Below are 14,823 nucleotides of genomic sequence, written 5' to 3'. Positions count from 1 at the left end.
ACAGAGGGAAAGACAGGCGGTAACGACACGGTGGCACCTCAGGAGCATGTCTTCCTCCCTCAGTCAGGGGCCCTGCTTCACTGCTCTGCTTCCTTCAGCCACACTCCACCCAAACTACCCGAGCCAGCTCCACGGTCCCCCAGGAACAGTATGATGACTGTCTTATTGGGAGAAACAGGGCAAGTCCTTGTCAACACAGAGGGAAGCCTTCTTTTCTGGTCCAGAAATGACAAATGTGTTCCTGGCCCAAAATTCCTCAAGGATGGAGGTAACCTGAAAGACCAACTGTGGTCTGTACTGTGATCAGCAGGTCACAGGGAAAACTCCTTATTGCAAATAACGAGTATTAGGAAAACAGTACTGGCTTCAAAAGGAATCCATTGTATCTCAAACAAACCTAAGGAAGCCACATGGTGCAGTGAGGAGATCTGCCCAACATTTTAGAGCCACTAAATGATGAAGTCAGAATTAGATCCTGGGGCAGTCAGGATCCAGGAGTCCATTCTCCCCACAGACAGAAGGAAGGCACCGTGGGGGCAGGGAGTCAAGAGCTTAGTGCGGCAGGTCAAACTCTCCACTAGATAGCTGAGGTGAAGTGTCAGGAGGGCCACTGAGGCTAGGAGACAGCAAATGGGGACAGGGACACGAGATAACCCATGGCAGAGGAGCAGGAGCAGACGAGCTGTACAGCTTTATCTCTAGATCTCCAGACCAGCGTGGAGATGCGCAAAATGAAACAAAGCAGCCCAGAGCAGTGCTGCCCCAGAGAAGCTGCTGTCATGATGGACATGTTCTGTATCTGCTCGGTCTAGTGCAGCAGCCATGAGGCACGTGTTACTATGGAGCACCTGTCATGTGGCCAGTGTGACTTGAGTAACTGGATTTTAATTTGGGTTTAATTTAAATGTAAACGGTCACTAGCCTAGTGACCACAATGGAAGAAGAGTAAGGCAGGAACACAGCTGTCCATCCAGCACTGAGCAAAGGCCTCCACTCCTGATTCCCTGCATGAGTCTGCATTTTTAGGAGAGCCACAGGATAGCTCTGTTTTGTCCTGTGGTCCGTGCCCAGAGTCCCAGTTCTCCGTTCAGGACTTGAGCCCCAGAGAGAAGGTGAGTGTGCACACCCTGAGCATGGCTCCCCCATGGAGCTGGACACAAACCCAGCCTTCGCCTTCCCGCACATAGTCAACACCCCTGCCGTCGAGCTCAGCCTTTTCCGTTAATCCTCACGAGACAGAGGATTATGGCTCAGAACAGCACTCATCTGGGGCTCTGCCCAGCTAGACTACTGCACTCTGCTTCAGTGAGGAGCTCGCCAGCCAAATGACAATCACTATAGCAACACACACGCTTGTGTGAGAAAAGTCCCTACACGTAAGCCTGGCAGCAGCCCCCGGGAGTGCACTACAACCACCACAGTCTCATCGCACAAAGGCTGCTGCTGAAAAATAATAAATGTGAAATGTTTGTCAAATGAACAGTGTTGCAGGCACTGTCGTAAGTGCTTGGCCTGTGTTACTCATTTAATTCTTAAAACAAACCTAAGTGGCACTGTTATCTTCAATGACCAGACAAGGAAACGGAGGTGAAGGGAGCTGGCCATGGTCGTACAGCTGCAGCAGGTCATGGAGACCCCAGGGCCTCCTCCTTACCTCTCCTTCATACTTCCCTTTACCCCAAAGAAGCTGTTTATCTTCAGGGTGAGCACAGGAGGTGGTGAGATCTGTGGTGTGAGATGCCGGACAGCATGTATTTGGAGAACAGACAAACCCCGACAGCCCAGATTTCTGTGGGTCCCCAGGAAATCAACTCAAGCGGATCAAGCCAGATCACATCTCCTGAAAGTCCTTTATGCACCACACCCAGCAGTCTCTAAACTTCCCTCACCTCTGGCTGGAGGTCCCCACCACTCAGCTGCTCTCATCTATTCTGTCTTAGGTCACTGAAAGCCGGAAGGACCCGCTCTAATGCAGAGCTTGTACTGCGGCAGCCAACAGGCTGAATGTAGTCCAGAGTGATGTTCCTTTGGACTTGGAAGTGTTGTAAAAATTTGAATTAGCTTCTAATATTTAAAATAGAACATTTCACTTAAAATCTGTATTTCCAGCTTCTCTTGAGAAAAACCAAAGGCTTTGGCAAAAGTTGGCTGGGAGTTTGAGGGTGGGGCATGGCCTCGCCAGACGGCAGCTGCTGCCACCCTAACACCTTCAGCTCAGTCTCCTGCTTAAGCACCCTCTTTCCGTCCCTGCCTTGTCTCGCTGGTGTCTCAACCTGTGGGCCTCCACCTGACATCCAGCGTTTCATCACGGCCCCATCATCCAGCTCTGTGCCGGCCATCTGGCTTCCAGCCTCCAACCCTGCTCTAACAATCTTCCCCTGTGTGCTGACAGACTACCTGCTTCACCTCAAATCTTCCTCTTTCGGCTCCCAAGACCCACACAGAACTTTCTGGAAAGGTGAGAGGTATGTTACTTCTGCCTCACCTCCCTTCGCCAGCTCCACCCACTTCTTCCAGCCTTGAGCTGTGGGCGTTCTCTCTGCAAAGCCAACTTCTTCCCTCCCCTCCCCTCTCTCCTGGCTTTCCCTTAAGACAACCACAATCAGGGCTCCAGGATCTAATGTCCTCTCTAGATATTCGCTCCCCCACACCAACATTTCCATCCTATGTTCCTGGAAGCCTCCCTGGTAGTCTAGACATCACTCAATGTCATGACATACAGAACTGGTCGTCTCACCCCAAAAGCCAGCTCCTCTGCTCAGAAGAAAGGCACGTTTCTCCAGGCACAGACTTGAAATCATCTCCCTTCCCCTTTTCTCATCATCCCCTAGACGTAACAAGTTACCAAATCTTACCAACTCCTCCTCTGAAGTGCTTCCACATAGTTCCTTTCAGTATTTGCTAACACCCCCCTCCCCTGGCCCAAGGAAAATCCCATTATGAATGCACACCTGACGTTACCCTTCTCATCGGCTTTGAGCCTTCCTTCACTGCCAGCCGTGACCCCTAACACACAGCCTTGCACACACCGCCACCTCCACGTCCAGCTCTAACACCTTCACGCCACCCTACTGACTCCATGGTGGTACAACACTACTTAAGCAAACCTGGAGGCTCTCCACAACCTAGTGACAAGCTGCCTTTACCCATCTGTCCTCCGCCTCATCCTGTACGAGCACTAAGACTGCGCCCGCCAATATCAAGCCTGTGTGGGCTATGCCCTTTGTCCGTGGAAGCCCTTTCCTTCTTTCCTGCTCAGCCCTGGCACGCTGGCTCAGTGGACCCTTCTACTTCCTTGACATTGTGTCTGGTTGAATGCTTGAGTTCTGTATTCCTATTTCACGGCTGTGCATCCAGGCAGTGCCCCTTTCCTGTCTGCAGAATTCTTTAGGGCAACACAGAGCAGGGGACCCTACGTCCGTTCAGGGAGCTGAAGCACAAAGGAGAGCTCAACTCTGCCCTGTACGAAGGACAGTCACCAGTCCCGGAAGCTACAGAGACAGAACCAACCTTCTCGTCCTTGGGGGGCCGACCCCGCTTCCGGGGACTCTGCTCCTGGGCTCTCTTCAGAGGGGACTTGGAGCCTCGCTCTGAGGAGCCTGAAGGCACCCTCTTCTTTCCTTCTCCCATGTTCTTCTTCACCTTCCCTTCAGACAGGCTAAGTTTGCGCTTCTCATCACCTGAGATTGGCCTACTTCTCTCCTCACTGGAATTACGCCGATTCTTGTCATCAGCAGAACTGTGGGACGATGTCTGTAAGTTTAATAATAATAGTGATAACCACCACAATGGCTGCTACCATCGCTACCCCTATTCACACAGGCCACACCCTGTGGTGAGCACTTTCTGCACATGCGTTATCCACATGATAATCCTATGAAGTAGGCGCTGCTGTCATCTCTGCTTACATTTGGGGAAGTAGAGTAAAAAAAAATTCAAGTCATTTGCCCACAGTCCCCAAACTGGATTTACATTCAGGCAGTGGACAGATCCCAGAGGCATGCTCCTAACCTCCATAAAAGGAAGAAGGCCTGTGCTGTACTCAAAAGCTGAGGGACTTCTGCTGGGTCCAAACGACTTTCCTGAGGGCAACAATCTATTCCAGAAAGGTCAACCAGAGGCATGCAGTTTCAATCTGATCAGCAAAATGCTGACACCTTAGAACTGAAGTAGCTCTCTCTCCACTGGCATTTCATGAGAATAGAGTTTCAGGTTCGGGAAATACTTAATCTGTTAGTTACTATGCAAAAAACAACCAGTCCGGAGTCGGCACAAAGTGAGAATCATGAGGCCTCTCACCTGGTCCTTCCCTTTGGCTCTCCTGAGGAACTCCTCCACGGCGTCCACAGCTTGCTGGAATCGCTTCCCCTTGTTGATCTTTATCATCTCCTCCTTATGTGCATGATACGGCTTGAGCTGTTCCACTTTGATCCAGGCACTGTCAGAAAACATGTATAACAAGGACATGATCCACACTGCTTGTGCCAGAAAGTATCAAAGACCTCATCCCAGCAGAGTGCAAGTATTCATTCATTTTAACTGGTCTTTGAAACAGGCCTGCCACGTTTTCAAAACATACTACTGACCACCCCCTAGACTCTTGAGCCTAAAACAAGTCAAACCACCACCACCACCAAAATCAGCATCCTCCAAATAAAGTCACTGTTGCGGGTTATTTCCACTCTCATTCACCAGTCTTCCATGCTGAAACACACACACTCTGCCACCAGCTCAGGACAAAGGAAACCTGGAGATGCGCTCCCACCCTCACTAATGCAACACAAATGGCTCCATCTGGATCCCCAGAAATCAGGACTCTTGGCACTATCAACCACAGCAGCATCACTGCCAGTCAAAAACCTCAGTCAGACCGATGACCTGTCAATCCCAAGACTCAGGAATGGTCCAAGAGCTAAAGAAAGGCAACAGCTTCAAAAACCTGCTGCTCCTGCAGATGTCTGCAGTCTTGGAGCTTGTATTTATTCATGAATGATTGTACCCAGGGCTATTGAACCACACAAAACAGGTGACACATGGTTCAGAACAAGGGTCGCAGTCACCAAAGGAGGCTTTTAGAAATAAGACTCTGCCTGTGATTAAAGGGAGAGGAACATACTCTTCGGATTTTTGATTCCCATCACCAATGCATAACATGTGACAATGAAAAGAGCCATCAACGGTGGAATAAGTGGCCTGCCACACTAACCTGCACGAATCTGCCTCCACTGACTTTTGTGGTTTCCTTAAATGACGGTCAGTTTCCAAAACACCGTACAATGGAGAGAATTATAGACTTGGCAAGGTTAAGAGTTTATTTACATATTTTACCCTGTAAAACTCAGAGGTTTCATAGCATAACCTTCAGAAAAAGTGGGTCAGGTCAAGGATATAGAAATGGGGCTATTACATGAACTTAGGCTTCTTTCCTTTAGAGAAAGCTAGAGAATACTCACTAATAATAGTCAAGTGCTAACCTCTGCACATAAAAACAGTGCTACCAACCCAGCAACAGCCACCCGTGCTTCCAGTGCTGTGCTGATGGTTGTAATACTGGGTCGGTATGAACACGGCCTCTGGAGCTGTCAGTCTGCAAACCAGGACCAGGAATATTATCTGTGGGCAAACAAGATGAGCGAGAGCGAAACAGTGAACAGCGACTTGGACACTGGTCTCATTGCAGATTTCCAAAAACATGAGGTAAGCAGGTACCTTCCAAGTGACCAACTCATCCTGAAGTCTGAAACTGGACACAATAGACCCCATGGGTCCAATCTATAAGGAGGAAAAATGGAATTAAATTGACCCCATATTATTCAGCAAGTGTGTTTATGGCATTAGGCCAAACCACCAGCACAATCATATGAAAAGCAAGTCAAACTCTCAGATTAACTGGGAGCTCTGAGGTGACAAATACTCAGTGTCAGTGATGAAACTTAAGAGACCGACAGTCCTCAGAGACCTCCTCCCCCTCCCAGCTTCAGGTCAGATGCTGAGACCTGCACGCATTCCTAGCATAAGATGGACGGGGTGGTTTTAATCAAGCCTCCCTGAGACAGGACTATAAGAATCCCGATTCCTAAATCCCTCTTCCCCAATCTCCTCACACTAATGCGGGACTCAGAGTTAAGTGGAAAGGTGAGGATATTTGTGGAGGAAGCACCAATGAACTCAGGTCTATCTTCCATTGAAGCATTTTAAGTGGATTACTGAGTTCTGCCAAGAGAACAGTAATAGTCAAAATTCATTCATCCTAAATAAAGACTAGCATTTGAGATATTAAAGTGACATTTTCCTCTCTTATGACCACCTTTGAAAAGTGAAAATAAGTTTGCTAAAAGAAGTGACAGTGTAAGTATGAAAAATGTTAATCTAAGAAATCACCTCCTGCTGGAGAAACATCCTGTCATATCGGAAAAACAGTAAATAAAACACGAGCCCAGCAGAGCCCTAGGAGGATTATCTCCTGAAAGTACGATGAACTGAAATTCACTTTGGCCATTTTAATAATTTTTTCTCCAAAGGCTATATTGCAAAACTCTGTCTCCTTAAAAAGGGTGTGCTTTTCAGCTGGAGCTTCACTAAGGTCCTACTGAGGCCAGCCAGGCAGGGACTGGCATGCAACTGGTGCTCAATAATTACTCAGTAAATGAAGCCTTCCAGGCATGTCAGGGAGGCTGGACTGCTGGCCTCTGGGCTAAAACAACAGATGACTGTGCACGCTTTTTGTGGTTGTTGCTGCTGCTGCTGCTGCTAAGTCACTTCAGTCGTGTCCGACTCTGTGTGACCCCATAGATGGAAGCCCACCAGGCTCCCCCGTCCCTGGGATTCTCCAGGCAAGAACACTGGAGTGGGTTGCCATTTCCTGTTGTTTATATGTTTTTAAAGTGAGTGTTTTGTCTTTTGACTTCCCTTAATGTGCTCCCAATGCCTGGACGGAGCTGCACTTTTCCCAACCAGTTTGCTGCAGGCTGAGAAGTAAAAAAAAAAAAAGAAATCACACTTAGTCAAGTTGTGTCTAATGAAGTGGCTTTGCTTCTGTATTCAAGGAAGTTAATTACACATTGTTTGTAGAAGTAAATGCCAGAAAACAAGCTAACTGGCAATCAGTGAAGTCACTGTAAAGAATGAAATGGAAGGTCCTTTAAGATACTTTGCTAAGTGGAAAATGGCAAGATACAGAGCAGCGTGTGTAGTACGCTAGCACTTGCATAAGATGAGGAAAAAGGAACATGCAACTTCCTGATTAGGCACCCAGTATCTCATGAGGCACTCTCCTAAGAAACTAGTATAACTAGATGCCTGTGGGCCAGAGACTTGAGGGGAAGAGAAGGAATGGAACTGTCTCAATGGTTTAAAGCTTGATTTGGGCGGAAACTGCAAGTATCTATTAATCTTAAAAAAACAACAAATCATGTACTTCCCTGGTGGTCCGGTGGCTAAGACTCCGCACTCTCAGTGCAGGGGGCCCAGGTTTGATTCCTGGTGGGGGAACTAAGATCCCACAACAAATGAATAAATAAATATTAAAACTCTGCATAAATGAAATGAAATAAAATATCCCTCAACAAACCAGTAACAAGGGCCCGCGCCGTAGCACATGAGCTGTCTCTACTGAGAAGGGGCTTCCCCTACAGTTCCCTTGTGTAGGTCTGCTCAGGGGGGCGGCCACTGCCTGGCTCCGGTGCAACTGCACCTGTAACACAGCCAGGAGCAAACTTACCCTGGTAATCTGATACACCTCCTGCAAATACTTTTCGTTTGAGGACAGAAAACTTCCCCTAAGCCACCCTCTGATTATACACTCAAAATGAATGTAAAAATCTCATATTTTCAGGCTTCTCTGGTGGCTCAGTGGTAGAGAATCCTCCTGCCAATGCAGGAGGCACAGGTTCAATCCCTGGCCACATGCTGTGGAGCAACTAAGCCTGTGTGCCACAACTACTGAGTCCTGGTAACAAGAGAAGCCACCACAGTGAGACGCCCCTCGCACTACAGCCAGAGAAAAGCCTGCACAGCAACAAAGACCCGACGTAGCCAAAAATAAACAAACATTAAAAAAAAAACTCTCATTTTCAAACACTTTCATAATTCGAACCCGCTTTCCTCTTAATTAAAACTAGACTATATAGATATCATAGTGAAGAAGCCAGTCTATGAATGATCTCAAACACCTACATGTGTGTCTCAGACTCCCGGAAACAGTGACCTGAGGGGAGAGAGAGCATACAGGCAGAGGCCACAGGTGAGAACAAGGACTTGGTCAGAGAGGTATGTTTGCCCTCCATCTGGATTTGGTGAGAAGTACTTAGTAAATAATTCTCGGCCCCCCTCCCCCCAGCTTAAACCAGTCACAGAGGCTGAGGATTACTGAGCTGTTACAGGTCCAAATCTAAACTATTCAGAAACCAAGACACCTCCCCCCAAATGCAAATCAAAAGACCAAAAAGGTCACAAAACAGGTAATAATTTCAGTTAATTACAAGCAAATACTATCATACAGATGTCAACAAAGACTTGCATATAAGATACAGAACTTTTGTTTCCAAAACTTGACACATTCTCCAGTGCTGGATAAGGCTCTCAAGCTGCACTGCTACAGCCGACATGGCCAGCCACTGTTTTCCACGAGGGGCCTGACCGCTGCCCCCAGGGCGCCCTGCTGCAGCCGTGGAAGGCGACTCACCTGAAGGTCAGGAGCCGCTGCCAGGCTCTCGAGGATCGTGGCTGTCCAGCTCTGGCAGAAGGACACTGCTGGCTCAGTTCAAACACTGGAGCAGTGGCTCTTACTCCCTGCCTGGCTCAATCCTTCAACCATTACATGGTGTTGGAGGCAGGGAAAGCGGGTCAATCAGGTGACAGGTGAAAGTGGGATGCTCAGATGGGTCCAACCTGCTGTGCCTCTAATTACGAGGCACAGATTTTTCTAGAAGTTACTGACATTTCAGCACCCATTTAGACACCTCACAACCAGCCTGTCCCACCTCATATCTGGCTTGATTTAAAAAGAACCTCAGGCTGGGACCTTGGACATATTATCACTTAAGTCCTTAAGTTTCCCGTCTCTCAGTTTCTATATCTGTTGAAAAATAAGAACCAGAACAACTACCTTGTTTTCTGAAAGGGCTACCGTGAGGATCAAATGTGAAGACTGCTATAGAAACTCTGAGGTAGTTGTTACGGATTTACAGAGTTTGCCCACAGTATTATTTGAACTGGTTTGTTTTCTGTAGGTTTTGCACACCTGCAAACTGAATGAACTCCCTCCATTCTGCCACCCATGGCCACTGAAGAAACTTTAAAACCCCGAGCTCAGTTTCTCCTCTGACAGGCAACCACCTGTTCAAGGTGGGCCCTCAGCACCAGAGATTTAATCTTGGGCTGTGGTCACGTGGTGGAGTTATCTTCCCCTCTACATTCTCATGAAATCGAAAAAGACTGTGGGCAGTTCCCACGTAGCGAACCAGGCTCAGAGAGCTCAATCAGGCCATCTTGTTAAGTCCTTCCCGTCACAGCGGAGGCTGGCTGGGAAGGTCTAGTCCTCTCTTCCTTTTTGTGAGGGGGAGCAAAGTCAGGAATGAACTCTGTCACTATCCTGGTGCCATCACTCCCGGTTCCTCTAGTCTTGGTTCTCTTTCAGTGGGAGAGAAAATTTTCTAGGTTTTGGAAGGGAAGAATAGAAAAAAAATCAGGTTTCTAAAAGATAGGAACATGTCCACCGAGGTCAGGACACCATGACCGACAGACCTCCAGGATGTGCAGGAGCAGGCATTAAGGGGAGGTAGAGTCCAGCTTCTGCCATAGCCACTCACAGCTCTGTCCGTCACAAAGCATTTCTCACCCCTAAAGTCCACTTGCATTTCCTGTCTGAACTATATGTCACACAGCCCTCCTGACACACAGTCCTAAACACAGTCATACAATGTTTATTCTACTCACGGTGCCCTTTGTCAAAACACCTGAGGATTTATGATCAAGTTAGTGTTTATCTCCTTAAGGTCAATTATTTCATCAATTCTGCTCATGTTCTTTCCTCAGTTTTTGCTTTTTCACATTAAAGAGTTTCTCTCACCTGACTTAGTCCCCTTTCCTGATGTTAATTCCATCAGGAGGACAGACTAGACAGCACAGTATCCCTGGTGGGGAACAATGTAGTTTTTACATAAAGGTGAAACAATGTAAAAATAAGAAACAAAGAATAACAAAAACAAAACATCAGCCAAACAAAAAAAAAAAAAGGTGGCACAATGTATCATTTTGTGTTTAAAGCCTTTAAGGTCAAAAGAGCAAACCTGGCTGACATCCTTAGGAATCTCCAGCTCTCAGACCATGCTCCTCAAACACAGATCCTCCACACCCTACCCTACCATGGGCAGGGTCCATTTCTTTCTCTCTCGGATGTTCTTTACGTAAAGCCACCTGCTTCTCATCAACTTTTTTTTTCTAACAGATCTAACCCTAACCCAATGTTTGTTGAACACCTGCTCTATGCCAACCAATACAACTATTAAGTGATGCTACTTTCTCACAACTGCCGAGTAGAGTCTTGTCCCCACATGTGGACAAGGACCCAGAGGCTTAAAAAAGTCAAACAGCCCAAATTACTGAGCAGGTGAAACTGGTATGTGAATATACATCAGGCCGGAAACAATCCAGAGCTCTATCCCCAAAGTAATCAGCTACTAAGAAACAATTTGGAGATTTCGCCTTCAGAAGATACAAAGATTGTAAACTTTGCCTCAATTCTGACCACTAAGAACTCTTCTCCGGTTAGAGAAGTGCTGGAGATTCTTTCCCTTTGTTTCCTTTCTTTAAGGCAACTGCTTAACCACAAAAAGTTAACGTGTTAATCCCCTCTTAACTTAATGGCTTTTTATGAAAAACAGTATCAAGGAAGTTTAGAAGGCTAAAGATACTGTATCTAGCCACTGCAGGTGTATCCGCTTGTTTATGAGTCTCCTCAAAGAACTTATCATCAGCATCAGTTCAGTTCAGTTAAGTCGCTCAGTCGTGTCCAACTCTTTGCAACCCCATGAATCACACAGCACTCCAGGCCTCCCTGTCCATCACCAACTCCCGAAGTTCACTCAAACTCATATCCATCGAGTCGGTGATGCCATACAGCCATCTCATTCTCCGTCATCCCCTTCTCCTCCCGCCCCCAATCCTTCCCAGCATCAGAGTCTTTCCTAGTGAGTCAACTCGTCGCATGAGGTGGCCAAAGTATTGGAGCTTTAGCATCAGTCCTTCCAATGAACACCCAGGATTGATCTCCTTTAGAATGGACTGGTTGGATCTCCTTGCAGTCCAAGGGACTCTCAAGAGTCTTCTCCAGCACCACAGTTCAAAAGCATCAATTCTTCGGCATCACTAACACACTATTTTTGTGTCCAGAAAGCACATCATTTTCACTGGCTTCACTGGCCTGCCTGGCTGAGTGCTTGAGTGCTGAGATACACTCAGCTCCAATTTCCTGTGTCCTATTTGTAGTATTTCTCATACACAGGGACAATTTATTCCTCTAGACTTCCAGCATGCTAAAAATTATCATAAAAACACAATAGCAGCTTTCAGGTCCCCTGTAAGCTGTTGAACTCTCCACTTTCTATGAGTTCCCATTTGTGTTCCAATCTGGTGACTTCCTTCTTCACTTAGCTAACCAAGGTAGGCCAACAATATCACCCTGCTCTCCTCAAGCACAGGTTCTTTACCTCTGGGAGGAAGGCTTTCTCTGTCCACATGTTCAACTTATCTCCCAGGGGTTTATGGTATCCTCACTGCCTGGAATGCCCCTACTATTCCTCTCTAAATTCTACCCATCCTCCAGAGTTTGATCCAAATCCTGTCTCTTCAAGAAGACTCCTTTGACCCCTGTACAAATTTCTCCCTGCTGTTCTTGATCTCTCCTTGTTCTAGAATCCTTTAATAATTCCGCTCCTCCTACACTTGGTCCCATCTGAAGTGTCTATGTCTTGTTACCTCAGTTCCCAGAAGACAGGGACCATAGCGTTTGCTTTCTCAGAAGTTCTCTTTGGTGTCTGGCTGCGCATTCAGTACTTGTTTTATGCATCCAGATGATCTTTCTCATGATGTGCATGGCATTAGCAGAACATTCCCTCGTCCAGATTGTCTCTGGCTCTCACAGCTCTGGGCCAGTGACTCCCATGAAATATTGCCACCAAAAGGCTGCTAAGCTGGTTTGAGACAAGCACCGGGGCTGGGTATATTGGTACATGTGTATATGGTGAGTGCAGGCATGCCGTGCAAACTCTAAACCAGAATGAGCACGCTGACGCAAAAACTTGCTAGTGAAGAATACCATTTAGAAGAGATTTTCCCATGGAATATTATAGATCACTTTCTACAAGCATACATTTTTCAAACCCAAAGCCACATTTTCCTGTAAGAATCACATATACAAACACAATTACTTAAAGAAATTAAACCATCTAGCTAGAACCAGGCAATCAACTGGATGGAGTGATGAGAAAGCCAAACAAGTCGCTGGAAACACGAGTACACATTCTTCCCTTCGCTGCAATTTAGTATACGGCCTATCAAAGAATCTCAAATTAACAGTCCTGATTTCAACTGTACAACAGATCTGGTGAAAAAGCTTTACTGTTACAATGTTAGATCAAATCATCTAGTTTTACAAGAACAAGGCTAAAACAACTACTTTTATTAAGACAAAAAAAATTTTAGCTTTCATAACTCATGCCCGAACTACAATGATAAACAGCCTTAAAAGAGAACCAAACAAAAACAAAAGGATCTGCCTGGAGGGGAGAGGGGTTGAGTAAAGAGATGGGAGAACCAATCTCAATGAGGTGCTCATATCTAGAAGGAATCGCCCTATTTCTCAACTGATGTCTGGGATGTAAGAATAACACCTTCTATTCAGGCATAAACCAGTAGAATATGCCATTTTTATAGCCCATGATAAGACTGAATTAGGAGACCCAATTAGAATATTCACAAAGCAGCTTCAACCCAGGGCAACTCCCAAACACTGGGAAAGTGAAACTCTTAGTGAGCACTACTCACTGATCTTCTGTTCCAAAAAACTTTACAAAGAAGCATTTCTTCCCACGTGGTTTCTTTAAGTCCTTGGGTGGGTTAACAATCTAGAGGATGAAAGAGGAAAACAAAAAAAGTTTTTTTCCACAGTGATAAGTTGGTAAGAAAAAACATGAAATAAAAGAAATACGTCTTAAAAAACAAAACCAAACACAGGGGCTAGTTTATGTCCAAACTTGGTGCTTTTCTACTGATACGTGGAAATGTGCAAATATTCCAGGAGTTCCCAACATCTACTATTGTCTATAGCGTTCAGTAGATACAATATCCCTTTAACTAAAATGGCCCTGTTTTAAAATGGCCCTTCAACGTGACCCTGTCATCACAGAAGAAACATACAGGACACTCCTCAAAATTCTTTTGTACCAGTGTTGAGACAGGTGACAACAACAGTGAAAAATAAATAAGGCACTGCAAATGCCATATTGCAAAGACAGAGTCTAAAGACGTTTCCCGGGCTCCGAGCAAGAATATAAAAACAGAACATTTGGAAAGCTATGAAGGATCGCCTCATGCAAAATGTGGAATGCCAACTTCTGCAAAGATGCACTGGAGCAGCACATATGGTAAAATGGAAGAAGATTTAAACTTAGTTGGGACAAAAATACTTTGACTTTTCACTAACCTACATTTAGATTTTTTTTCTTCCCAGAAAGTTTATTTTCTTCTCCTTTTGTTAGATTTATGCAAGGCTAAATTCAAGTCATAATGGATTTTCAGGATTAAAAGGCTCTATCAAAAACCACTTCTGAGTCAAGAAATAATAATTCACTGCAGATTAAAAGATCTGGTTTATGTATACTGCCTTTTCTAAATAAACTGATACTAAAAAAACAAAAACAGAAAAACCCGTGTGTTATTTAAATAAGTCCAGTTTAACTCAATCAATGCCAGAGTCTGTGGGGAATTCCATCTTACTTGCTCCCCCTTCTCAAAGCCAACTTCAGACGTTCTTCCTTCAGTAGCAAGACACTCACCTTTCCCGGCCAAGGAGGATACCGGCCGAGTTTGCCCCTAGAGAAAACACAGAGAGTCAGCATTTGCTCTGGAAAAGCAACTCCAGCTCCTTCAACACACTCAACATGCAATTTATTTTCCTAAATCTCCACCTTTACCCTCCACTGCCAGACTAAAAGCTGGCAACAAGGAATTCTTAAACGTGGCTTCCACAGCTTGGCCCAAGATGCCCAAATTCCTCAGAAACGCAATGCAAAAAAAAAAAAAAAAAAATCGAAGACTTCGGTGCGCCAGGTATGTGCATCCTTCTGGTGACGAGGAATACAAAAAAGACAAAACAAAACCATCGACAGCCGTTTGTCTAGAGCCTGCCCGTGACGTGACGGGGGTGGGGGGCAGCTCGCTCTGTAAACACAAGACTTCGCCTTCACAAAGTCTGGTTCACCAGTCTGGTTTTGACAAAACGCTAAGGGAAGCCCTTCTTCCTCCGGGTCGAAGAGACGAGCTGCGCAGCTCGAGGGAGGCGGCGACAGTCCCGTCTCGGTCCGGGCGGTTGTCCGGGACACAGAAGCCGACAACGAGAGGCACCGGTCACTGCCAAGCCTTCGGTTGTAATGGAGAAGTGTCCCCTCCATTTCTTCAAAGGGCAGCGCCCGCAGTCCGCTTTCGACACCCCCGGGCCGAGCCGCCCGCACAGGTGGGTTCCGTCGCGCAACGCGGGTGTCGAAGGGCTTTGCCCAGACGAGACGGCCCCGCGGGCTCCCCGGCTCTCCGGCTCTTCCTGGGAGC

The 14,823-nt window shown here is 46.4% G+C and overlaps 1 protein-coding gene across 2 annotated transcripts in view; it reads right to left on the bottom strand.

Moving 5' to 3' along the window:
- GLYR1 (glyoxylate reductase 1 homolog) overlaps nt 1-14,823 on the bottom strand; it is a 33,382-nt gene that overhangs the window by 18,097 nt on the left and 462 nt on the right. For both annotated transcript variants that reach the window (XM_055409416.2, XM_055409418.2), the window contains exons 2-5: nt 14,055-14,091; nt 13,045-13,124; nt 4,300-4,438; nt 3,511-3,753 (exon numbers count right to left, since the gene is read on the bottom strand). In XM_055409416.2, coding sequence (XP_055265391.1) covers nt 3,511-3,753; nt 4,300-4,438; nt 13,045-13,124; nt 14,055-14,091 — 499 coding nt within the window. The remainder of the gene's footprint in view (nt 1-3,510; nt 3,754-4,299; nt 4,439-13,044; nt 13,125-14,054; nt 14,092-14,823) is intronic.

This window comes from Moschus berezovskii, chromosome 27, assembly GCF_049115385.1.
Source record: "Moschus berezovskii isolate FMDL1 chromosome 27, NW_MosBer_1.0, whole genome shotgun sequence".
NCBI lineage: Eukaryota > Metazoa > Chordata > Mammalia > Artiodactyla > Moschidae > Moschus > Moschus berezovskii.
Note: the sequence above shows the minus strand (reverse complement) of the source record. Positions and strands in the feature narration are given on the sequence as shown.